Source organism: Mastigoproctus giganteus, chromosome 11 (assembly GCF_048544385.1).
Source record: "Mastigoproctus giganteus isolate SK-2022 chromosome 11, ASM4854438v1, whole genome shotgun sequence".
Lineage (NCBI taxonomy): Eukaryota > Metazoa > Arthropoda > Arachnida > Uropygi > Thelyphonidae > Mastigoproctus > Mastigoproctus giganteus.
Window position 1 is genome coordinate 86286968 of NC_143585.1, and position 23336 is coordinate 86310303.

Consider the following 23336-nt stretch of genomic DNA (forward strand, 5'->3'; position numbering starts at 1 on the left):
AGGCCGAAGGACATGATAAAATATGAGTTTAGATTGTCTTCACATCTTAACACACATATAATGCTAGTAGTTATTATATCCAATTAATAATGTATGTTATATTCTTCTAATGTATATACTGTGAATAAACAATATTGTATATGTTTACCAAGTGTAGTATTAGTCATTCTGAATACTCAGCCAGTCCAGAGGAGACATACACGAACTACTATCCCCCCCCCAGAATCTGTAATCTTCTGTGCAGTACACCAGTCAGGTGCTAATGTGAAAGGGGTGAATTGGGGGCAGATAACTGAGTAATACAAAGTTAAGAGAGGTTGGTCTGAAAGTTAAAGAGATTTATTAATTGATTTATTAATTACCAATAGGATAAAAAAAAGAGACCCTCCCACAATGCAACCAACAAATGGCCAATGCACTTAATGTTTAATTAGCAAAAAACTTGTGCTATTTAACTGTACTAGGCACATACAAAAAAAAAAAGTATTGCATGTGCTGAAGTATGACTTCATCATTTGGATAAAAGGAAAGAAATAGTTGAAATAGGGAACTTTGAAAATTTTATTCTTAATTCTGATACTATACTGAATAACAAGATCAGAAAAATACATTTTATAACAATAGTCTTGTTATCCCAAAAAAAAATATTTCATTAACTACCTTAATGCTGAATTTAAGGGTAGCAAAACAGGCACCTAAAACTATGGAAAATTAATATGGGTACAGAAGGGTGCTGTACCATGGAGCTTTAAAAACTTTTTTACAGCTATACTTCAATTAAAAATGATGATGCAGATCAAAAGGAATACTGAAATTCACACAAGTTTTTGTTTTCGGTATATGATTTTCACTAATGCATCTACTAAAGGATTAATCCCATCTTAGATGAAAATTCATTTAAAAAGAAATGTGTCGCATCATTTAAAAAGAATGTTAAAAATAAATTCATTTAAAAAGAATGTGTTGCATGTGCATCCACATGCAAACATAATAAAAATTATTTAAAGCATTCATAAAAGCAATTGACCAGATGATTTGAAGTTGCCATGTCCAATTTGTCATGTAAGGAATATTGCATTTCCACAAACATTTTGGCTAGTTAGCAATAAAATTATTTTGCTAAATTGCTATTTTAGTTTCAGTGAATTTTATTTTGGTTAAGAAAAGGCACTTTAAGATTACTATTTCATTTAATATCACTTATGAAATCTAACCACACTGCTATTCCTGAAAGGATTATGACAATTATAACAAACATTACAGTTCAACAATAAACATTTCCTACACAAAATGTGAAAACATGGCAGCCTATACAACATATCTGAATCAACCTTACAGCTGACACAAACATTTACATCATTTGTTTCCTGTTCACTGACTTTAGAAAACGACTTCAAACTACCCAACGTTTCCTTCAAAGCCATATCAAGACTCTGTGCAAGTTCTGCCTCATGAACACCTTTCAGCGTCTTATCTTCCTCTAAAACAGGCACAGCTTGCATACTACCAGCCTTATTCAACGTAAATATGTTTTCGCACTTGCTCCTTTTACTAACCTCTGTTGGGTCCTCTGTCTTCCTTTTGATTATTCCAGTAGTAGTTATATGAGCTGAATTACAACTTGTATATTCACACATATCTTGTATTTTATTTATAGTTGCAATATTTGTTTTCTTCAACATATTTTTCTCACTTTCTGAATTAGATGAATGGTTCCCTTTTCCTTCAGCACAATTTTTTTTGCCAAGTGTCCTAGGTGCATTAATATGTGGATGACGTAACAAAAAACTGTCAATGCGCAATTTCAGAGAAGAATTTGGTATGGGAAAACTGTTTTTAGTAAATGGAAGTCCTGTAAAAGGATCATTAGGTTTACGGCTCCAGCAAGCTTCACTTTCATAGTATTTATCAAGGGTACTCTGATCAACGCTATATCCAGATGGCAAAAGAACAGGTAAAGCCATTATAGTCCAAGTAATAGGATCTAGAAATTCCACTGGAATTTTCTCACTGTCTACATTTTCATCTTGATGTGTACTAACACCTAGAAAAATAAAGAACATATCTGTTAATTCCTTAACTCAGAACTGTTTAATTAAAATGCATATAAGAGAACAATACATACACAAATTATAAACAGCATTTAATTTCCTTATGTCAGGTAAAACAGAGAGAGAGACTACATATACAATAACAGCACAACTAATCTGGCAAGAAATTGTGCACTTTCTGAACAAAATTTCCAATTACAAAAACAGGTGTATTCCTTTAATGTGAATATATTGAAAACAAGTGGTATTTAAACATCTTGAGATGCTAATAAAAGAAACCATTTAATCAGCATCTATTATCTCTCATACCAACGAAGCTTTGAAAATGCTTTAGGTAGTGAAACAAGATGACCCTAGAAATTGATCCCTTATGGCAGTGGTTACCAAACTGTGCGCCACGATGCCCCAGGATGCCGGAGCGAACTCACAGGGACACTGCAGGATAATTTAAATTTGAGGGAAACACAGCGATACTCGACATCTGTCAGCCACTGTGCGAACTACTAGCTCGAGGTAGTTCACAGTGTCAACATTACTTATTAAGTGGTTTGGACTTAAATACTTAATAAGAGGAACTGTTAGGTATTTCTTTTGGTCTACGGGGTGCTGTGAAAAAATTACTGAGATACTAAGGGCACTGTGAGCCAAGAACGTTTGGGAACCTCTGCCTTATGAAATATATGAATATACACTATATTTTCAAAAAGTATTTGAACACTAGCATTTTTAAGTACAGATTAACCACACATTAGCTAAAAGTAAACGTCTGCACATCTGTTTTGCAACTTGTATTTGTGCACCTCCCCTCGTGTGTGTGTGTGTGGTCTGAACAAGGGGAAGAATTCCATCAGCATTGAGCTTGCTCAGTCCATTCAAAGACTTAAACATCTCAATCAGATCACTTTAGCATTAGTAGAGGCATATGATGCAAGAAAGCAAGCTTATGCAGCATCAGCCAAAAAAAAAAAATAAAATAAATAAATAAAAAAATAACCACTTCCACTTCACCCCTCTGTTCGTTCGAAATACCTGTCCAGCTGACCCTTAAACTTATTTAGGCTATCAACTTCCACGACAAGGGATGGAAGTCTATTCCAGCAACCAACCACCCGCTGGCTAAAGGCAAATTTCCTCACGTCTATCCTACATCTGTCTTTCCTCAATTTGAATTTATGCCCTCTCAGGTGATTATTCTGAGCAAGAGGAAGAATCCCATCAGCATTGAGCATGCTCAAACCATTCAAGGCTTTATACACCTCTATCAGATCACCTCGCCGGTGCCTAGTCTCCAGACACTGTAATTTGCAAAACGTAAGCCTTTCTTCGTAAGAGCACCCCTTTGTTCCATTCACTAATCTTGTTGCCCTTCTCTGTACTCGTTCTAGCATCTCTACATCCTTCTTGAAATGAGGCCTCCAAACCTGTATACAGTACTCTAGGTGCGGTCTGACCATTGCCTTATACAAGGGAATAATCACCTCCTTATCCCTGCTAGAAAAATTACTCTTGCAGCCCGTCTGCACTGCTCAGCAAACTTCATATCTGCCTGCACAACCACCCCCAGGTCCCTTTCATTCTCTACCACTGTCAGTGTAGTACGACAGAGTTGATACGTTGCTCTGGGGTTGCTGTTTCCCATATGTAGTACTTTACATTTGTCAATGTTAAACTTCATTTGCCACCTCTCAGCACATCTGCTCAACCTTTCCAGATCCTGTTGCAGTAGCACAGTGTCAGTAGTGTCCTTGACAACCCTGCCAACCTTCGTATCGTCTGCAAACTTGGACATTAAGCTTGATATACCATCATCAATATCATTTATAAATACAGAAAACAATAATGGACCCAATACTGAACCCTGAGGGACTCCACTAATAACATTAGTCCATGATGAACAGTGTCCATTGATTACCACTCTCTGTCTTCTCCCCCTCAACCACCCCTTTATCCATAGCAGCAATTTGCCGCCAATGCCACACTGCTCCAATTTGTGCAGCAGTCTTCCATGTGCAACAGTATCAAAAGCCTTTCTAAGATCCAAGTATATAATATCAAAGTTATTTATACAAGTGCAGGTGCCTGAGCTCCAGACGCTGAAGTAACTGGTATAAATGGATGATACATTCTGTAAGATACTTTTTGTCCATAACAGTATATCACAAGCTTATGTGAAGCCAGAAAAATAAGGAATGGTGATTTTTCCATGGCATCTATACTGTATACAGAAATGAAATGATGGATGAGAAGGAGGTACTACTGGTCAAAAATGCAAACTAACATATTCCCAGTCTGTATGGTATGAGATAGTAGGAAGCAAGGGAAAATGAGCACGTGAGAGTGTTGGATGGGGGAAGTAAGGAACAGACTAGAAGACTGAGAGCTCCTACAAGTAGATGGAATGGGTGAGAAAGTGCCACATCATGGGATATTTCAGTCCGTCCCTTACCACTGGAGAAATTTGAAAAGTAAATTCAATTGGGGGGGGGGGTTTCAAAATTTTCAAATCATCTAGATTAGACTTTTCAAAAGTGTGATATATGAAAGAATTTCAAAGGGTACATGGCAGAATAGAAGTTAACTAAAAACTGTTCCAGGGTTCTAGCTACTGTCAGGTGAATGCTGATATAAAGAAAATTGAATACAAATTCATTTCTTATAATTTTGGGTTGATTAAGAAACCAATCAGTGTCTATATTATTGTTGGTCTTGCTATCTAGCAAGGTTAATAATGACAGGGCTTATTTGTATATGCCAGATGTTTGATTAGAATAGGAGGGGAATTAGTATTAAGCCATATGGTGCAAGGAATACCTACCCTTTTGCTGCACCAACCAAAAAATAATAATAAAATAAACTATCTATTTGACTCCCTCCTCATGGTATCTATCCAACCAACCCTTGAATTTCCCCAAGCTGTCGGCCTCAACCACCCAATTGGAAATTTATTCCAGTAATTAACAACTTGCTGGCTAATTGAAAAGAAAAAACTTCCTGCAATCCAATCTAAACATATTCTCCCATAATTTGAACTTATGGTTACTAAGCTCTGTAACCTACATTTCAAAGTCTTTCCATATATGGATGCCTTTTTGCCAATCTCAACAGTCATGTTGCCCATCTTTGGACCCTTTCAAGAAGTTTAATATCTTTTTCAGATGCAGTCTTCATATCTGAACACAAGTGTGGTTACACAGTGGGATTATGACTTCCCGATCTTTACAAGCAAAGATTCAATAAATCATCAACAGGATAACCATGGGCTTTCTTTGCCGCCTGGCTTGGAGAACTTAACATCCAACTGTATTGTAACTCCCAAATCCCCCTTTTCCCCATAGAGTTTTTAGTTCAATCACACTAAGAGTATAAGTTATTTTGAAGTCACTATTCCCCAAGCAAATCTAAGTCATGTTGAATTTTTACATTATATCCTCTCCTTTTTGATGTAATTTAAGAAAATAAAAAAATAACATAACATAACTGCCACTATATACTGATCCCTGTGTCAATCCTTGAGGAACCCCACATCTGAAGAAATAACCATTAATCACAACCCTCTGCCTCCTACCTCCTCACTCTTAGAACCACATTTATGTATTGGCAATATATTAGCACTTTTCCAATCTGAAGGAATCTCTCCCAAGTTCAATGATGCCCTCATAATTAACCTTAATGGTTCAATGCAATCTCTCATCTCCTCTCTCAAAATTATTCAGTACATGCCATTGACTCTAGGAACCTTGCTTGCCTTGAGGCACGAAAGTTTTAATAATAATCGTCTGAACTTTCGTTATTACTAATTTCATGATTTCCAGCTTCATTTGTAAATATTGATGCAAATGCACACTTCCACAGAAAAATATACATTATATACAGATAAGACGATAAGCCTGTGTGTCAGTAAATCAATCTGAATTTGTCAATTATTTGACAAATTCTGATTGATTTATTGACTATGGAGACAGTGTTATTATTGTCTCTATAACCACATAGTCAGCAATTGGCAGGTTTGAAGAGTGGTGTTCATACTTTTCTTGAACTGGACAGCAGCTTTCCTTGTCACTAACAAATAACATCTCGGCTTCAAAGGAAGAACAGTGGTTGAAGATTGCAATTTCTTCCAAATACCCTGCCCTATTGGACAAAGCAGTTATGAATCTTCTGCTGTTGCCCCCCCTCCCATCACATATGTGAATTGGTATCTGGTTAGCATTAACAAAAGGGGGGATAGAGAGTATAGAAGGTATAGCTTAAAGCAAGAGCAAATGTTGAAAACTTGAAAAAAACAAGGATGGATGGATGTTGGGTTGTATGGTGCTAACAAATAGATAATTCCAGACATCATTTGAGATTGAGACTGTTTTATTGGGAATATAAACATGCTCTGTGTACTTGTAGTAGGGAGAGCACCCAGTATGCTTTATTGGATTGCAAGTTATATGATGACCTACAGCAACCTTGTGGAATCAAGTTGCAGTTCTTGCAGAGTTAAAAGATTTTATGAATAGTACTGAGGTTCATAGGAATTTTATGAAGTCTATGATGAATAGGAGTTGAAGAGCTAAATTTTATACATACAAGAGATTTGAATGTAAATACTAGAGATTTACAGGTAGTGTACAGTCAATCCTCGTATAACACATTTACACTACACGAATTCGATCATACACGATTTATAAACAGGAGAACGATGTCATATATAACACGAACTGAATTCGCTTATGCACGTTCGCCTTTGTGTTTACAAGAAATGGCAGTCGAATGCAGGAATTGCCCCAACTGAATGCAACACAACAGGAATGCCGAGAAGATTCTGAAAATGTATTTGTTTTTTTATATGATTGAAGATTTCAGCGAGAGGGGAAACACATTTCACCATAATAACATAAAAAGCCAAATTCCAGCAATCGGCATTTTGCAAATGCAATTACTACCTGTTTATAATAGATTCCACTAGCAGGAACGCAACTGGAGATTGTTTTATGATAGTGACCTCCAGAAATACGCTTTAGTAAAATGTGAGCTAGCGTGAGGTGATAAGTGTTTCTGCCTTTACTGCTTTGTTTATTCAGTTGCTACACGCACGCAGCTTTGTTTATGTGTATCAAACATGCCTTCTCATTTTTGTCCTTTTTATACTGTAATTGTGCTTTATTCACTAAAAATGAGTAAAATACTTGAAAAAAGTGTGAAAAAGAAGCATCCTAGTGAAGATACTACAGATTCAGAGAGAAAAAGAAAAGCAATATCAATAGACAGAGGCAGACTGGTTCAAAATTTCTTACTGGGGAAAGCTTGTAGCAGCCACATACCAGTGTTTATGGCCAAAATCACACTGGCCTCAGGCCCACCAGGGTTTTCCCGGTAAGGCTTACAGCCAGTCCACTTTTGTCGATGGAGGAAAAATACAAAATTGTGAAACACTTTGAGCAAAACGAAAGAACATGTGATATTGCGCATGCTACACGCCTAAATGAGGCAACACCGAGAACAATTAGAAAGAATGCAGAGAAAATAAAGCAACTTTCATAGCAGGAACAACTAAAAGTGTAACAAAATCCATTAAATCAAGACACAAAGAATTGGAGGAGATGGAATGTCTGTCATCTGTTTGGATAGAAGATCAAACAAAGAACAAGTTTGCTTACAATAGAAGCAAAAGCATTAGCAATATTTTATTACAATTATTTATCGTATTTGGTAATTTTTTGGTTACAAATATGTGTTCAATCTTGGGTGGTCAGCACTCAACCCTGTTTTTCCCATAAGGCCTGTTATTTATATTGCACAAAAGTTTCTAGGAACATAACTATCATGTTATACGAGGACTGGCTGTATATTACAGTTTTTTTTTTTTTTTTTGATGCATTTAGCTGCTGGATCATATTGCAGGACAGTAGTGAAAATTATATACAGAAATTCTGCCAGCAGGGAGGGCAAGGAGTGATGTAATATTATATAAGGCAATGGTTAAGTTGCATCTTGAATACTGCATACACCTTTGGGAGGCTCATTTTAGGAAGGATGTAGATCTGTTTGGAAGGTGCAGAGAAGAGAAAAAAAGATTAGCCAGGGACACAAAAGGATATTCTTACCAAGAAAGACTTGAGTTCTGTAATTGGCAACATCTGGAAACCTGGCACCTGCAAGGAGACCTGACTGAAATGTTTAAGGATTTAAATGGATTGCATAAATTAAATGCTGATAGCATTCTTACTTTTTCTCAGATGACACACACTAGAGTACATAAATTTAAATTAGAAAATGATGGTTACAGCAGATGTGTGAAAATTTGCTTTCAGCTAGAAAGCAATTGACTACTGGAACAAATTTCGATTTGGTGTTCTGGAAGTTGGTTGTTCACATAAATTTAAAGAAGGATCAGACAAATTATTAGAAGGGTTGGACAAAGCCATGGAGCAAAGAGCCTCACTAGAACCATTTTCTTTCAATTCCTCTTTTCTACAAGTCCAAGATCCAGGCCCCTCCCCGCACATATGTCTGGGGCTGTGGCAGCTAACTCGCCTGCCATCCACTCTCATTGTTCCTTAGCATCCCCAAAACAGGAATGATATAGAAATGCACACAAGTTTCAAACTATCCTGTGCTATTTTCTACTCCTTCCCCTCACTAAATTTAATTATACTTTGTATTCTAAAAAAAAGAATACAAAGTATAATTAAAAGAAACAATTCAAAAAGTGTCATGGGTTATGTCTAGTTTTATTTAAATGATATATCCCAAAAATTCTTCCTGGCATCAGCTATTGAAGAATATAAAATTTTCTCTTTTATGGTTTTTTTGTCTTAATATTTTTGTCCTAGCATATTTTTCAATGGCTGGTCATTTTCAAACATCATCTCAGATTCAGTCCATCAGCACAGTACACACTTGCAAAAGAAGTTTTTCAAGATGTGAATACCAAAAGTTTCTCTAATAACAAATGGAAACCAAATGATTTTAAGAAAACTGAAAGGAAACTGGAAAAGAAATTAGTGCAAGGAAAATTATGCAAGCAAGGAACCTGTTACTTTTGAAATCCCTCCAATTATATTCTTTTAGATAGTATGAATCAGAGCTGTAATACTCAATATGTTCTACATTGATAATAATATATTATTAAAATAATAAGAGGAGTTTACCTCATTATGGTACGTAGAACACTTCCGTATGATACCCTCCAGAAATTAAAACGGAAAAAATCGACAACTTACCGGTAATTAGAGTAAAATATAAATAATTAAATAAAATTAAAAATTGAAATTAAAACGGAAAAAATCGACAACTTACCGGTACATTAGAGTAAAATATAAATAATTAAATAATCAATTTAACACAATTCAAATCAATTTAAAACAATTAATGCAATTTAAAAGAATCTAACGAAAATATTCAAAACGATTTTCCTTCCTTACTCTTTTATTTAATTATTTATATTTTACTCTAATATACCGGTAAGTTGTCGATTTTTTCGTTTTTTCCGTTTTAATTTCTGGAGGGTATCATACGGAAGTGTTCTACGTACCATATTGAGGTAAACTCCTCTTATTATTTTACTAATTATATTCTTTTAAAAAAGCAGAAAAATAGATAATAAAACTTTTGGACTTGGGGAATGTCCCTACAGACTGGAGATGCAAATGTCTCTCCTATGTCTGTCAATGATTTTGTAGAATGGTTATCATATTTTAAACACATGAGATGATATTGTTGTACAAGTTGATACTAGTGATTTTAAGAATTTGAAAGTGTCTGCAATCCTGCCCTGACATGACAGGAGGAAGTACATTATGAGAGCCTTTGTCAATCAATTTAGCCCTGGAGAGATTGTGCAAAGCTCGCAGGGCAGATTTTTCTTGGCATGGTCCGTGCTTGTTAAGAGGAGAGACTTTTTAGGGAAGATACACACAGACAAAAGTGCAAGAATATTTGCTGATATTACTGAGGCAGTGTTAGATGAGTCAGAAAATTGCTAGTTTGGGGAAGAATATACAGATTAATACTTTAAGAGCAGCTGCAAGTAGAGATAAATGTGATTCCTCCACTACTTTGATTGGGATGCAGTAGCCTAGCAACCTGGAAAACAAGGAGTGGGGGGAGATTACTGGACCTGCTAGGGGATCCTCATAGTTCAGTACTTCAAATTGCAGCACCTGTAAGGAGACATGATTGAAGTTTTTAGGGCTTTAAATGGATTGAGTAAACTTAATGCTTATGAATTTCTCAATCATCAAATATAAGGTTACATAAACTGCAAAAGGTTGGTTGCAGGATAGAAATGTGAAAATTTGCTTTCAGACAGAGTAATAACTGATAGTTGGAACAGACTTCTATCAAGTGTTGTAGAGGTAGTCTGAATAAATTTAAGTAATTAGATAAATTATTAGAGGGAATAAGACTGATGAGGTAGGTAGATTTTTTTTTTTTTTTTGGCTGATACTTATATAAACTTGCTTCCTGGCATCATTTGCTAGTAGCAATACTATTCACAACAAAAGTGGTTCTAAAGGGTAAATACAGAAATAAGTTTGACTTCTATGCCAAGATAATTCATGGAGTCTGTAGCTTAAAGAATTAATACAAGACCATCTGGATAGAAATGGAGGCAATCAGATTACTGCAATGCTGCCACAAAGGAATTAAACAGGAAAAAGAATTTTGACATAATTTACTGATCAAACTCTAACAAGGAACTAAATGATTTTGTGATAGCTGAAAGGAAAGTGGAGGAGAAATTGTGGAGGATGAGCATAAAAAAGGCACCTGGGGCAGATGGAATCTATCCAATTTTATTAAGGGAGGCAGCAGAGGAGGTAAGAAAACCCTTAGTCATAATTATGAGAGCATCCAGGAGAGATCCATATGTACTGGAGAAGTGTGGATATCCCAAATTCATAAATGGGAATCAAAAAGGGACAGGAGTAATTACAGACCTGTTAGCTTAATGTCTGTTCCAGGAAAAATGATATCACTGGTTAAAATAGTAATGCAGGATCATATGGACAGGCATGCAATTATCAGCATGGATTTGTCAAGGGACAGTCCTGTCTAATCAATCTGATAGGTTACTATGATGCAGTGACTAAGGAACTGGATGCAAAAATTAATTTTGACATCATATAGATTTCTTAGATTTCAGGAAGGCTTTTGATACTGTTTCACATAAAAGACTGCTGTACAAACTGGAGCAATGTGGCATTAAGGGCAAGTTACTGCTATGGATAAGGGATGGTTAAGTGGAAGAAGACACAGAGAGAGAGAGAGAGAGAGTGATTATGAATGGGCACTGCTCTTCATGGACTAGTGTTATTAGTGGAGCTCCTCAGGGTTCAGTGCTGGATTCATTGTTGTTTTCACTATTTATCAATGAAGGTATATCAGACTTAGTGTCTAAGTTTGCAGATGATACAAGAGTCGGCAGCATGAGCTATTGCAACAAGATCTAGGAAAATTGGGTCAATGGGCTGAGAAATGGCAGTTGAAGTTTAACAATGACAAATGCAAGGTGCTGCATATAGGTAGCAGTAACCTCAGAGTAAGTCATCAACTATGTGGTATGAGTACTACATTCAGGGTAGTGGTGAATGAAAATAACCTGGAGGTAACTGTGCAGTCAGAATGAAATTCTCTGAGCAGTACAGGCATACTGCCAGGACAGTTCATGGGGTTTTGTCAATAATATGCAGAAACTTTGCTAGCAGGGATAAGGAGGTGATTATCCCTTTGTATAAGGCCATGGTTAGGTCACATCTTGAGTTGATGATGAACATCATTGACAGCTCATTCAAGCTGTCAATGATGTTCATCACCAGCAGCTTCAATGAGCTCTTTGCATGCTTTGAGTTTGAGCAGCTTCTGACCTTAAGTTTTGATCTTAGCAAAATCCGTCCCCCAAATCTTTGAGGGTGATTCTTCCATTATTCAAAGAAACATTCAACAATCACATGTTATCAATGTGCTTTGGATGTCCACAGTACTCACTGTCTTCATGGCCATCCCAAAATCTTGCAAATCAATGAAAAATACATAAGTAACACAGGGCATTATTGCCATATACTTGTTTTACCAATTTGTAAGTTTCAGTCACATTTTCCCCCAATTTGAAACAAATTTAACATTCATTCATTCTTTGTTCATCACTTAAAAAAAAAAAAAAAATACCTTGAATAACAACAAAAGCTCCAATACAATTGTGTACAAATGATTTAGATACACAAATGATCTTGCAGATGGAAGCAGTCAAATAGATTGGCCACCATGGCATGTTGCATCATGGTCCAATATGCTACTGATGTGTATGCAATGGACTCAGTCCCAGAACTTAATTGTAAAACCATGTATTTCAGTGATTAGCAATTTGTAATATAAACAGCGTATAATCAATGGGAAATCTAAACAGATGTTAGCACACAAGGAATATTAAGAATATAGGAGTTGAAATACTTGTTTCTCGGCTAGCAAAAAAATTATTTGGAATAATTAATCAATTTATAATAACGATGCACATCACTAGACTTCTTTAGTAAATCTCATTTTAGTAAATCCCTGGGTAAAATAAAATTTTACATTAGCTCAGAATACAACATAGTGTTTCAATCTTTTATAGTTTAGAGTCCTGTGTTGCAAAAATACCTTTCAATAACTATATTAGTTCAATTTCAAGAATACAAAACAACTTCAAAATAAAAAATATCAGATGTTTAGCTTCTAACAAAAAAATAATAGCTCTTATATTACTTTATAATACTACTGGCACAGTGTCTGCTGCACATATCTTTTAGAGACGTCATATCTAAAATACAGAGATAACACTATAACTCACCCTGGACTTGTTTATCAAGGCTGTCACCATTTCTAATAGCCTTATTACTGGATGATTTTTCAAATTTGGCATTTGTGTGAACATAAGAAAGAGAGCTAGGCACTTGGGATTTCTTGGAGTTCTGACCCCATATCTCTAGTAAAGACAGCACTGGAACACTACTACCAGCAGTTCTTGTCATGCAAATTTTTATTCTTCCAACACTGGACAAATTACAATAATACTTTGAAGTTAGACTCTGTGAACCACAGTCAGGTGGAATCTGGACAGGAGGAAATATGGCCATTACTTGTCTTGGATGATAAGAATGGTTTTTCATGATCACTGTGCTATTTGTCTCATTTCTTAAACAAGCAATTCTCTTGAATTCTTCCTGTTGTGATATTTCTAAGAAAGGAAAAAAATTCCATTGTTAAAAAAATACAATGGTGTATACTAATAAGGTATAAAAAATAAGTATTAAGAAAAGGCCAAAAAATACATATTTTGTTTAATTTTATTTAACTTTGGTGGTTTTATAAAGCCATTGATATGTCATGTTTCTAGCAAAAATTAGGTGTAGTCTTAGTGATGCAGGCACAACAACAATTTTTCCCAGTGTATGTCCCACAGGATAGCTTGCAACATTGTTCTAAATAGTATGTTTATAAATTTTTTATTAATAAATTTCCTAAAAGTCTACTTAATATTATGGCAGTAATGATACGATAAAAAACATTCCATTCAATGCTAATCCAGAAGAACTCATGACAAAAATCCAACCAAAATAATGGAACCGCACAATATCACTCCCTCCTACCTCCCAAAAATTCTAGTCTCCCACCAACACAGTGCACGATTATGGCCATGATCTTTTAGGATTGTGAAGAAATATTTTTTACTTGCTTATTACCAAAAGATGCTTTGATAAATGGTGATTACTATTCTCAATTATGCTCTACCAAATCTAAATGCCATGGAAAACTGACAAAAGATGTTTTGTTCAAAATAAAGCAGTTAAAGGTCATAATTATTAATAACTAATGAAGGAACAAACTACACTACACTGTTTGATCATAATCAAAATACTTAAATTAAATTAAAAACATATACACTGCCCAGTCAAAACATTACAACCACCTACTTATAATGGGTATGTCATCCTCCTGCCAATACTGCAGCCACATAGCAATGGAATAATACAGTGACTTGCCTTGTGGCAAGGCAAGTCACTGTATTATTCCATTGAACATTGCTGGAGGTAAGTTGTACCATGTTGCCAGGATTGTGTCCCATAGATCTGCAATAGTCTGTGGTGGAGGATCAAAATCCAAGTAGAAATGTTCTGTGGTATTCATATCTAGCAAATCTGGTGGCCAAGATAACACCTGGAAGTCACTTTCTTGTTTGGCAAAAAAACCTGAAAATGTCTTGATTATATCAAATGTCTGATTATACCACACTTTCAACAACTTAAAATTGAAAAAATTACATCTACATACACTACACAAAGGGCAAACATGTTACCTTTTTCAGATTTTACAATACATGGAAAATTCTGTACTAGTAAATCTAGAAATGCTCTATTATTGAGTGAGTGACCAGCCTACAATTTCCAGTTAATATCTGGAAAGACTTCTTAAATATAATATCATACTTATGTGTGTTGCAAAGTTAATTAACAATGTTTTTCATTGTTAATTAACTGCATCTACTGGTTGTACTGTTTCAGAATCTGTATGCTCCTTAAATAAAAGCATAAATCCCCCCCCCCACCACCTCAGGTATGCCCTTTCTATACACATTAAAATTGCCACATTCAAATTCTGAATCCCCAGAAAAGTGGCACCATTTTTCTGTTATACCTATGTCAGCATTTGATGACTTAACCAATAGTGAAACTCAAAGCTGTTTGTGTGTTTAGTAACTCTTACATTGCCCATGTAATTGCTGGTCTGATGTGAACTCCCAGACCTTGTAAGGGCCTTGTAATACCCTCACCCAAACCTGCTTTTCAGGATACTGGATGTCACAATATAAGCAAATGCAAGAATCAATTCCACCTCTACTTTTGGCTATCGTGTAACAATTCATCAGTGTATCACCCCCCCACCAAGATAACAGTTTTTCTAATCCACATAACAATGTATCAGTAAATACTCTTGCACCTCCTTTATTAATATGCATCCCATCCCTATAAAAACAGTCCCTTCTGTTAACAAGCAATGGATATACTGAGAAAAATTCTACATTATGAGCCTTACAAAATCTCTCCAAAGACAAACTGAGCAACAATATTCTGATCATAAACAACTAAACTCTGTTCTATCAAATTCAGTCCCAACTCACAACTTTATCTCAACCTCATACTTGTTAAATAAATCCTCAGATTGCCTGTAATTAGCAGCATTTGTACCAACACATACAACAATATCCCTTTTTGTGTTCTTAAAAGACAAGTGTTCTACAGTACCAGCAACTTTTGCACCTGGCAGACACGCTTTGGTCCTATTCCACATATCTTTATTGAACAATTTATTCTCAGTTTCCCTATCAACAGCATCCCTAAGAATAACTACCTGTGAGACCAGTGCATCCTGCTCTTGATGATCCCACCATACAACCATATGTACAAGGATAGTGTCTAATGTTAAGGTGTGCTTTGATTTGGTTTTTTATAGCGCAATGGCAACTTAGGTTGTGATGCACCAAAATTTAGATATGTTAAATGTTATAGGCAAATTATAAATAAGTTACAATGTCAATATATATAAAAAAACAGGAGTAAAAATCAATAGAGTAAAGTATATGGTAATTATTAAAAATACATTTATTATTATTATTAGCTATATGGTGCAGACTTATGCTGCACCAGCCAAAAAAAAATTCCTGAGTTACCCTTAGAGAGAGAGAGAGAAGTAGAAAGGAATCACCAAGAAAGAGAAGAATGATGATATCCAGCTCAGGACCCTGGGTTTGCCAAGCCCATACTGACCAGATGTGAGCCCCTGAGGTTATATATATATATATTGGTAAACACTTACAACTTGTAAAAACTGAAAAAAATTCTAACATATTGCCAGATAAAATCTGACTGAGTGTACAAAGCATGGTCAGATGGTTAAAAGTGCTAAAATACAAATGGCATGCACAAATAAAAATTTGTAAATCTCAAAAGTCGTTTCATTATAAAAATGGTGTTACTGCTCACATATAGGAGTCATCAGCTTTCAGAAAAAGTGTACAAGATGAATATATTCTATGCAGAATAAAGCTAGAGCAACTTCCTCTTTATGATTTTTTTTTTTTTTTTTTTGGTAGTTGTTGGCGCATAGGCTTCTGTGGCCATAATGCACCTCCCAAGGTTTTTGCAGTACTTTGATCCAAGCCCGAGGCAGGAATCAAACCCACAACCTTTGGGTTGCCAGGCAGGCACTTTATCCATCTGGCTAGCCCGGTCGGCTCTTTATGATTCGTGTGCAGACTAGGCTGCAATATTTGAATTACAGGCTTAAATTCATATAATTTGTTTAAAGCCTGCCCATGCCATGAATGTTGATTAGGAAAACAGTTACTTTTGAATTATTTGCCTGTAGTCTGCATTGGCATGCTGCCAATTTGTTAACAAGCTCATTCAAGAAAATGTAAAATAGTCTGTTATATTTTATCAAAATAATTTTTTTAACAAGGGACTTGTACAAGACCTCTAGCAAAACCCCATATATGGGGAGGGGCTAACAGGCAAGGGTGTGGGCATCTGAATACTTGATGAGTCTTGATTTAATCCTTTCTAGAGCAATGATCCTTTTCTTCAAGAAATTGTCCAAGAAAACACTAAATTTCCATTTCATTTTCTTGCACTCTCTGACCCTAGCACACAAAGGCATTATGTCCAGCTACAGTCAGATCTCCATACATAATACACAGTGCACACAATAACAGAAATTCATAAGAGAACTACCTTCGGCAGTCCCCCTCCTCCCCCACCTATCCAAAGTATCCTCACTGTTCTGGAGTATATACTTTGCTACTCTAGACTGAGGCATACGTTACTTAAATTTAAATTAGCTCTACAGCACTATAACTGAATACTACAATAGTACCACAGTAACACCATGGGATATGCTAGTGCGATAATAACAGTAATAAACTATTTAGCGTGTGTGTGTGTGTGTGTGTGTGTGTGTGTGTGTGCACGCACGCTTTACACTGTCCAGCCAAAACATCATGACCATCCACATATTTTAGCAATCAGCTGTTATTCCATGCTTGAAGGCACATTTACCAGTTCTATATTGTTATATTGTAATACATATAACAATATAGCATGTGGTTCGTACAAAGTCCTTGATTGATATGGGTAAGGGATGTGATCTGATGGAATTCGAAAAAGGAATGACTGTTGGGTACTGGTTGAAGAAGTGGCAGTATTACAGAAACTGTGACCCTCGTGGGCTGTTCATTTGTCTAAGTTAAGGGGTTCCAAGGGTGGATGGATAGGGGACAGAGCTGCAGTCAGCACCCAATGGTGGGTGCCCACACATCAATAAACTAGGCTGTCTCACCTTGTGCGAGCAGACAGACAGAAAATAGTGGGACATTTGACCAGATATTTTAACCAGGGGACAACCAGTGGTGTTTTTAAAACCGTGATCTAATGTGATCTAATGAACCATCCTTGTGGGGCTTTGGAGTTGGTGCCCAGTCAAAGTTACCCATGCTTATTGCCACCCATCACCAACAACACGTAAAGTTTGCATCTGAATGACATTACTGGACCAATGATGACTGGGAAAAAAAAAGTTGCCTTTTCCAATGAATCACTTTTCCTGGTAGACGGAAGGTATGGTAACAAACCACAGAAAGGAATCACTCCGATGTCCTGATCCAACAGAAACAGGCAGGTGGTAGCAGCAGCAGTGTTTTTGTATGGAGGGTGTTTTCCTGGGAATTTCTTGGAGACCTCTGATTCCTAGACGGCATTCTTAATGCTAAAAACTCCTTATCCATTGTGGCTTATCAGGTACATCCCTTCATGGTGACTGCCTTCCCAGATGGCACAGATGGTCCCAGCAGAACAATATGCACCCCAACACGTTGCCAGTATTATCTGAGAGTGGTTTGCCAAACACAAAAAAGGCATCCAGGTGCTATCTTGGCCACCAAATTCACTGGATATGAGTAGCATAAAACATCTCTGGAATTACGTAGATTGACATAACCAGCATTTTCATCCTCCATCATGGACTATTGCAGATTTATGGGATGCAATCCTGGGAACATGGTACTTTTATTTTATTTTTTTTGGTAGTTGTTGGCGCATAGGCTTCTGTGGCCATAATGCACCTCCCAAGGTTTTTGCAGTACTTTGATCCAAGCCCGAGGCGGGAATCGAACCCGCAACCTTTGGGTTGCCAGGCAGGCAGGCACTTTACCCACCGGCTAGCCCGGTCGGCAGAACATGGTACATTGGACTCTATAAGGCTTCTGAACCTCTGGCAAGGTTCAGAAGCCTTATAGAGTCCAAATCTTGCCATATGGCAGTGATACTGGCAGCAAGAAAGACTTAACCACTATTAGGTAGGTAGTCATGTTTTGACTGAACATGTGTGAGCAACAACAATATATATGTATCACATAAGATTCATATATATGTATATTTATATACATACTTACATAATTATATTTACTAGAATATTAATTCATTGGAAACCTGCTAGTTATTTGTTTTTTTTTTTTTTTTTAGGAGCATTAGCAACTAAGGCCATATTGCTCCGGGATATGCGGTGGTCATTCCCTGACCTTTCCGCATCCTCCGTATTTGGTGGTGACGGGCTCGAACCCCGGTCTAATCAAGAAGCGTGTGCTACGCATCGCTGCTCCTTCCCACCTGGCTACGGAGGCGCCAGGAAACCTGCTCGTCTAGAGGGATATACAGACTGAGATTACAGCAGCTGCAAGCAGAGGTGAAAGCGATTCTTGCACTGCTTCTATTGCAGCAGCCTAGTTTGGTTATTTCATCAGTTAAAACTATTTATTCTAACATGATTATCTCTGGCACTCAAGGCCTCTTCTCTAAAAAAAACAAACTCCATTTTCTAAAATGAAATAAATACAACTGATACTCACCATTATCTTTCCAGCTCATGTACTGTGTCCATATTTCTACTGAATTTGTCTTTTGTGATCCTTGTTTCAATCCCAATATAATATGGCTGATCTCTATTGGAAATGAAAGTGTTATTATAATTTCTACTGGAGGTTTGATAAAATATTCAGCTCTAAAACCTAATTTCTTCTTTAGTGGATCTAATGAAATTAAGTTGTCCACCTCGTAACCATCAGCACATACATGACTGGCAGTAATGGCAGATACAGATTCAGGATTACAGAAATTGACAGCCATCAGTCTATAAAATTATAAACAATAACTAAATTTACAAAAAAAATAATAATAAATAAATAATTCTCTCACTCCCAAATATAATTATATACACACTGTATGTATGTAGGCATGCAAATAAATAAAATGAATAATGCACATATAGAGAGATACTACCTTCCTGTAGAAACACCATTTCTAGTTTATATGTGATATCATAAAATGTTATACTTTGCAACTTAAAAAATACAAAACACAAAAACAAAGTAATCAATTAATAGAACAGGTTAAAATAGAATTTAGGTTATATCTCTGTACAATAACAACTTTTTGCTTCATAATTGGAATATCAAAAACTTTAACTTTATTAATATTACATTTAAAGTTTGTTACCGATGTTTCCATTAGATGCAAGGTAAGAGCAACTGAGATAAAATTTAGTAAGAGATTTAGTAAGAGCTCTACTACACACACACACGCAAGTGATTTGTGCGTGTGTAGTAGAGCATAAGGCAGCAACTTTGCAAAGAGACGATTGCTTCACTTTATTACAAGGGATGTTCAATAAAGAATGATCATAATTTTTCATGAACAACCGTACTGCTTGCTATTTCTAGCCGAGCTGTAAAATTTAAGACCAAACCAAGTTGCATCACATAGCAACTGTGCAGTTGATTCATGTGCATGGTGTGACCTCGGTGGTCAGTCTAGTTTATGCCTATGTAACAATGGACGTGACATGCAAGGAACAGTATGCTGCTCTCAGATTTTATTTCCATCTCAAGAAAACATCAGCTGAAGAATACAAAATGTTAAGAGGCTTATGGTGAATCTATGCTTCCATACAGCACAGCTCACAGGCAGTTTAGAATGTTTCTAAACCACCTGTTTAAAAACTGTTTCTGTAATCGTGAGAGAGGGTCATTGTATGACAGTAGTAAGGCAACTAGCACAGATGTTGAGAATATCAGTACAAGCATACACAGTATTCTCCATGACCATTTGCATTTGACATGTGTTTGTGCACACTAGGTTCCAAGACTACTCACACCTGAGCAACAGCAACTTTGCATGGAGGTTTGTCAGGAGCTGCAACAGATACAGTAAAATCTCGTTAATACAAACTCAATTTGTACAAAGTACTCACCATTCTCCTGCGAAAGGATAGGCTTTTCTATGTAAATATATTTGTTTATTACAAAATTTGGTTAATATGTACTAGGGGCTTCGCCCCCTGCTCGCTTTGCTTGCCAATCCCCGCACATGCTTTTCTATGTAAAATGTAGAGGTATGACGGAGTAAGTCAAATCTTTTCTACGTAAAAGACACACTTGTCAAAATTCACTGATCGATATCTAATCGGGAAATGACCTATGTAATTATTTACCTGTGCATTTGTAGTGACGTAATTGCCCTGCCCACTTGCACCGCATGACCCACATCCCTCTTTTCCCATTGGCTACCCCACCACACTGCATTCTCAAGGTCAAATAAATATCACTATGTAATTATTTACCTGTGTTTACATAGGTCACTTAAGAAAAGGCCTTTTGCTTCGGGTTCCATAATGCATGAGGAATATTGTTGCATTTGAAAGAGCAGGACTAAAATATTTACAAACTATACAAATATTTAAAATATTAAACTATTTACAAATATACAAACTACATCAGGTCCCTTCATCAGCTGACATTACAATGGAACATCAAATGATGCTGGGCATGGTCATGTATTAGACAGTGAATAAGGTTAGCAAATGTTATGGAGGCAGTTGTCTTTCAATGTAAGACAACAGTGTAATTATTTACCTGCGTATTTGTAGTGACGTAATTATCCCGCCCTATTCTCCCATTGGCTCGAATAAATATCACTAGGAGGAAAATTTTAATGTATAGAGAGATTACAAAGTTCATTATCACCCTGCGAGAAATTTGTACATACAAATCTTGGCACAGTTTCCCGATTATTGCCACTATTATTGCTTCTGGCCACCCAGTTTCCTGCCACCCGAAGAATGCATTGACTGAATTTACTTTTGTGTAAACAAAACCAGTTTATGGCAGCTACAACTTAAATGCCCTCTGAAAAACATCATGAAAGATGAGATGTTAAATTAACAAAAGAATCAAAACAATTTTTCTAAGTCATTTACACTTAGATAAACTACATACACTCCCTCTCTCTCCACAGGAAAAGGTCAGTTGCAATTGTTACACCTCTTCAGAGTCTTTTGCTCCAGTATAATCTATTTTTTTTGCTATTTTATCTGAGCCAATATCTTTTTTGGAACTTGTGTCATTAAATTAATTTAAAGTTTGTTTATATTAAATCTCATCTAGTAGCGTTATGGCAACAAAACATAAACTGACAGAATTAAGCCTGGAAATTAAACTGAAACAAGAGGCTGATAAAATGGAACGAAGCAAAACAGACATTACAAAGGAATACAACATCCCTCTATCTACAATACTGAAAACGCGAAAAAGACTTGAAGTGCATGACACTGGAGCAGAGATAAAAGAAAGGAAATGAATTTGTGGTGTAAAACATAAGGAGCTTGAAACAAAACTTTGAGTGGTACCAACAAATGCATGCATGTAATTTGCCAATATCAGTTCCGATTTTGCAAGAAAAGGCAAATTATCTAGCTCAGCAACGTGAAATTACCGACTTCAAATGCAGCAGTGGCTGGCTCCAAAGACAGGAATAACTTGGTTTCATGAAATGTTTGTGGCAAGTCTGGATTAGTCGACAAAGAAAAGGCTATAGACTGGTTGTGTTCTGTACAGTATATTCTTGAAAAATATGAGACAAAGGATATTTTTAATCTTGACGAGACAGGTTTATTTTATAATTTGCTATCCATGTATTTGCTGTTTGAGGAGAGCCTTTTCATGGTAGAAAATTAAGTAAGCAAAGGCTCACTATTCTGTTATGCTGCAATTCAGATGGCAATACAAAACTATGCCCACTCATGATTGGTAAATTTTCCAAGCCAAGATGTTTTAAAGAAGTTAACCAACTTCCCTGTGCTTATGTGGCCAATAGAAGTGATTGGCTTATGGTCAAAAATTTTAACCTTGGTTATCAAAAGTGGACAGAGGAAGCTTCAGAAAAAAATGAACATTTTGATGATTCTAGATTGTTGTACAGCACATTCTGCCGAGACACATAAGTTCACAAATACACAGCTGTTGTTTTTACCTCCCATTACCACTGGTTTTATGCAGCCACTAAATCAAGGCATTATTTATAACCACAAGAGAGTATATAGAGCCTGCCTAATAAGGTTGGTTGGTTGGTGTCGTGTCCATTTGAAGTCAAATTGAACCATGCGCTGATATCACTGCTTTAGCTAAGTCCACGATCTTTTCGTTATAAAGTTCTCCCTGAAAAGGGGATTCGTCCATGCTTTGCAAAGTCGCCTGAATTGCAGGACAGCTGAAGATGTGTTCCGGAGTAAGCTGTTCTTTCGGACAGTTTCTGCAAAGTTTATAAGTTCTGGTACCATCCGCACTAATTTTCATACCTGCCATGTGTCGAGTTCTCAGTCTGGCAATGGTCTTAGTGATGTTCCTATTTGCATTAATCTCGCAGATTTGGTGATCAGTTTCTATATGTTTCTGTCTGAGTCTGTGTCTGGCGATGGCGTTAGCATCATCTAGAGTTATGGTTTTTGAGGTGTTGTGATTTAAGTTTCTTGCCTCTTTTGCCAGTTTATCGGCCGCCTCATTTCCTTCTATACCCACATGCGCAGGCATCCACTGTAGTGTGCAGCTCTTTCCCAATTGATGAACTGTCTCCAAATGTCGGTGAATGTCCTGTGTGGGTCCTGTGCATCCATGTTTTATTGCCAGCAGGGCCGCTCTTGAATCGCAGAAGATTACAAGCCCTCTGGCTCTGTCTATGTCTCTTATGAAATATAACTATTTAGGGCCTCAAGGATTGCCCTTAGCTCACATGTAAAGTTAGAGGCGATGCTGCCTGCACCTATGCTTTGTTGCATTTTTGTAGTATTTGTCAGGGTGATGTGTATGCCTGCTCCGCCCTTGAGGATCGTCTCGTCAGAGGATCCATCGGTATACATCTGTACTAAGTCACGCCT

General features: G+C 36.5%; 1 protein-coding gene across 1 annotated transcript in view; it reads right to left on the minus strand.

Moving 5' to 3' along the window:
- Window positions 1–1196: 1196 nt before the first annotated feature.
- Window positions 1197–23336, minus strand: part of LOC150078218 (RING finger protein 37) — a 49792-nt gene continuing 27652 nt past the window's right edge. Inside the window, exons 2-4 of the mRNA XM_090384494.1 lie at window positions 18979–19259; window positions 12871–13257; window positions 1197–2044 (exon numbers count right to left, since the gene is read on the minus strand). Coding sequence (XP_090240620.1) covers window positions 1197–2044; window positions 12871–13257; window positions 18979–19255 — 1512 coding nt within the window. The 5' untranslated portion in view covers window positions 19256–19259. The remainder of the gene's footprint in view (window positions 2045–12870; window positions 13258–18978; window positions 19260–23336) is intronic.